The sequence below is a fragment of the Pistacia vera genome, unplaced genomic scaffold (assembly GCF_008641045.1).
Source record: "Pistacia vera cultivar Batoury unplaced genomic scaffold, PisVer_v2 Contig342, whole genome shotgun sequence".
NCBI classification, from domain to species: domain Eukaryota; kingdom Viridiplantae; phylum Streptophyta; class Magnoliopsida; order Sapindales; family Anacardiaceae; genus Pistacia; species Pistacia vera.
This window is the reverse complement of record NW_022196160.1, coordinates 91,562-94,334: the sequence shown is the minus strand read 5'-3', so window position 1 is coordinate 94,334 and position 2,773 is coordinate 91,562. Positions and strand designations below refer to the sequence as shown.

General features: G+C 36.7%; 1 protein-coding gene across 1 annotated transcript; it reads right to left on the bottom strand.

Moving 5' to 3' along the window:
• Window positions 1–352: 352 nt before the first annotated feature.
• On the bottom strand, window positions 353–1,204 carry LOC116138585 (extensin-2-like). Its single transcript, XM_031424299.1, has one exon. The coding sequence runs from the start codon at window positions 1,202–1,204 to the stop codon at window positions 353–355; it is 852 nt and encodes a 283-aa protein (XP_031280159.1).
• Window positions 1,205–2,773: the final 1,569 nt, after the last annotated feature.

Sequence of the window (2,773 nt, the reverse complement as noted above, 5' to 3'; positions counted from 1 at the left end):
GAGCTTCGTTTACTTTTCCTTTTTCTTCTTCTCTCCTCTCTCAGTTTAGCTCTAGAACTATCAGTACTATATATAAACTACAAATTAATATAAAAGTTCCATTATTTCTGGAACAAGAATTTTATTGAATATAACACTTTGTAAAAACAGAAATAAATTGTGTAGAAAGTACAATTGAAAAGCTACAAAGAAGTTTAACATGATGTCTTCTTTAAGATTGTTATTTTTCTGACCAACAGAGTGATGAATTAAATTATGCAAATCTGCCTCCAAAATGTAATCAAACCAATTTTATCAGCTAACATTGTGCATTGATGAAGTGGACTTGCTCTGAGTAGAGAAAGTGACTTGTTTAGTAATCTTTAGGAGGTGGTAATGAGTTGTAGTAATAAGGTGGCGGAGGTGAAGGAGAAGGTGGTGGTGGAGACTTGTAAATGTATGGAGGAGGAGGTGATGGAGAAGGTGGCGGTGGGGACTTGTAAATGTATGGAGGAGCAGGTGAAGGAGAAGGTGGTGGTGGAGACTTGTAAATGTATGGAGGAGGAGGTGATGGTGAACGTGGAGGTGGAGGTGGGGAGTTGTAAATGTATGGAGGAGGAGGGGAGGGTGAAGGTGGTGGTGGTGGTGGTGACTTGTAAATGTATGGAAGAGGTGGAGATGGAGTTGGAGGTGCGGGTGACTTATAAACATATGGAGGAGGGGGACAGGGAGATGGTGGGGGAGGGAATTTGTAGACATAAGGAGGTGGAGGTGATGGAGATGGTGGAGGAGGAGACTTATAAACATATGGAGGTGGTGGGGAAGGAGAGGGTGGTGGTGGTGGTAGCGACTTGTAAAAATAAGGAGGAGGAGGCGAGGGTGATGGAGGTGGCGGGGACTTATAAACATATGGAGGAGGTGGTGAAGAAGAAGGTGGTGGCGGGGACTTGTAAACGTAAGGAGGAGGTGGTGAAGGAGAAGGCGGAGGCGGCGATGGAGGAGGAGGGGATGCAGAATGTTGTGGTGGTGGCTTGTAAACATAAGGAGATTTGTAAGGATAAGAATTTGGTGGCTTGTGAGAGTGAGGTGGCGGCGACTTGTAAATATACGGTGTCCTTGGACGTGGCGAAGCATAAGTGGGAGCCTTGTAGGCAGCAGTTACATTAGAGGCAACAAGGCACAATGCCAAGGCACAAGCTAGAATATGAGGCCAAATCCTGGCCATTTTGGCAACTCTAAATTCTTCTTCTCCTCTATAAGAGATTAAAGGACAAGTTTTGAATGAAAACAAATAAGAATGATGAAGTTTATATAGTGATTTCTTCAATCTTTAAATCAATTCTGTAATGGTGCATGCATGAAGTTTCCTGTCTTTGACAAGTTCATTTTACATATTTTAAATAATATGTATATATGTTGAAAAAAATACATAGTGGGAACCCAACTGCCTTTACGATGTCCATTAACATTGTACAACTAGAGCAAGTTCCTTGAAGCAGTCAATTTTATACAACAAGAACAACTCTACATAAAGAGACATATTTACAGAGTCTTACTTCCGAAAATTTACTTTCTAGAGCTTTTAATGATCTCATTATTCAGATGTAGTTTAATTAATTTATGATAAAAATCTATTATCTTTGTTATAATTTCATCCTGTATCTACCGATCATAAGTTTTATTTACTTGGTAAAAACTCATATCAGGAGGGAATTCTGGTTCGAAAACATTTGGTCGGTGTTATGAGGAAGCTACCTAGATTCAGTGACTAGAAGGTTTGAAATATTTGTTCAAAAAAGCTGTAATCTACTGTCAAGTGTGGTTGGCATTTCAACTACTCATTAAAAAGAAATCAACCCACCCTTTTTGTAGTTTCTAAAGTCTCGTATTCAAATTGATCGAGTGTCAAGTTGCACCCAGGACTAATTCACAACGAGTTAAATACTTTTTTTTTTTTCCTTTGCCTTTACAGCTTATTTAGTTTGCCTTTTTCATGAACTACAAACTAAGCAGTCTGATCATAGTCAACCTTCTTATTTAGAGTCAAAAGTATGAACTGCGGCGATGCGTAGAAAAGGCGACATTCGCATTTTGTTTTTTTTAACTACGCTTTAATATTATGGTAATATTAAAAGTTAAAACCCCAATGGTTAGCCTGACGGTCAAGAAAGTTTGCTTCCTTCCTTGAGTTTTTTGGTTCAAACCTTAGAGTTACTTATCATAATAACATTATAATTTATTTGGTCTTTTAAGCTTGTAGGGTGTTTAATGGACTTTAGAGATTAGTTAAAATGCGCGTAAGCTGGCCCGGACACCCTAGTTACAAAAAAAAAAAAAATGAGTTCTTGGGTTCAAACCTTGGAGTCATCTATTACAATAACATTTTGGTTTATCTAATCATTTGGGCTTATAGGGTGTTCAATGGACCCCGAAGATTAGTTGAAGTGCACATAAACTAGTCCGGACACTTTGGTTACCAAAAAAAAAAAAAAAATGTTAAACATTAAAAGACAAACTTTTTCAATTGTCAATATGAAAGAGTTTATCAATACTATCTAACAAAATTTGTAAATATAGTTGACTTGATATTGTTTTATATCTATCATTACATCGTCTATGTTAGTTTGTCTAACCTATTTTCTTAGTTTTCGTTATCTCATTTTATTAAATTTTATATTAGTTTGTATGTAAAACTTTGTACTATTATCTTATATAAATACATTAATTCTAATATTCTTTCAAAAAGTTATAACATTTTATACACAGCTTATATTCTACTGGGCATGATCTTGTT

Bases quoted from the DNA above. Each gene is read 5' to 3' on its own strand.
- LOC116138585 (XM_031424299.1), bottom strand. From the start codon at position 1,204: ATGGCCAGGATTTGGCCTCATATTCTAGCTTGTGCCTTGGCATTGTGC.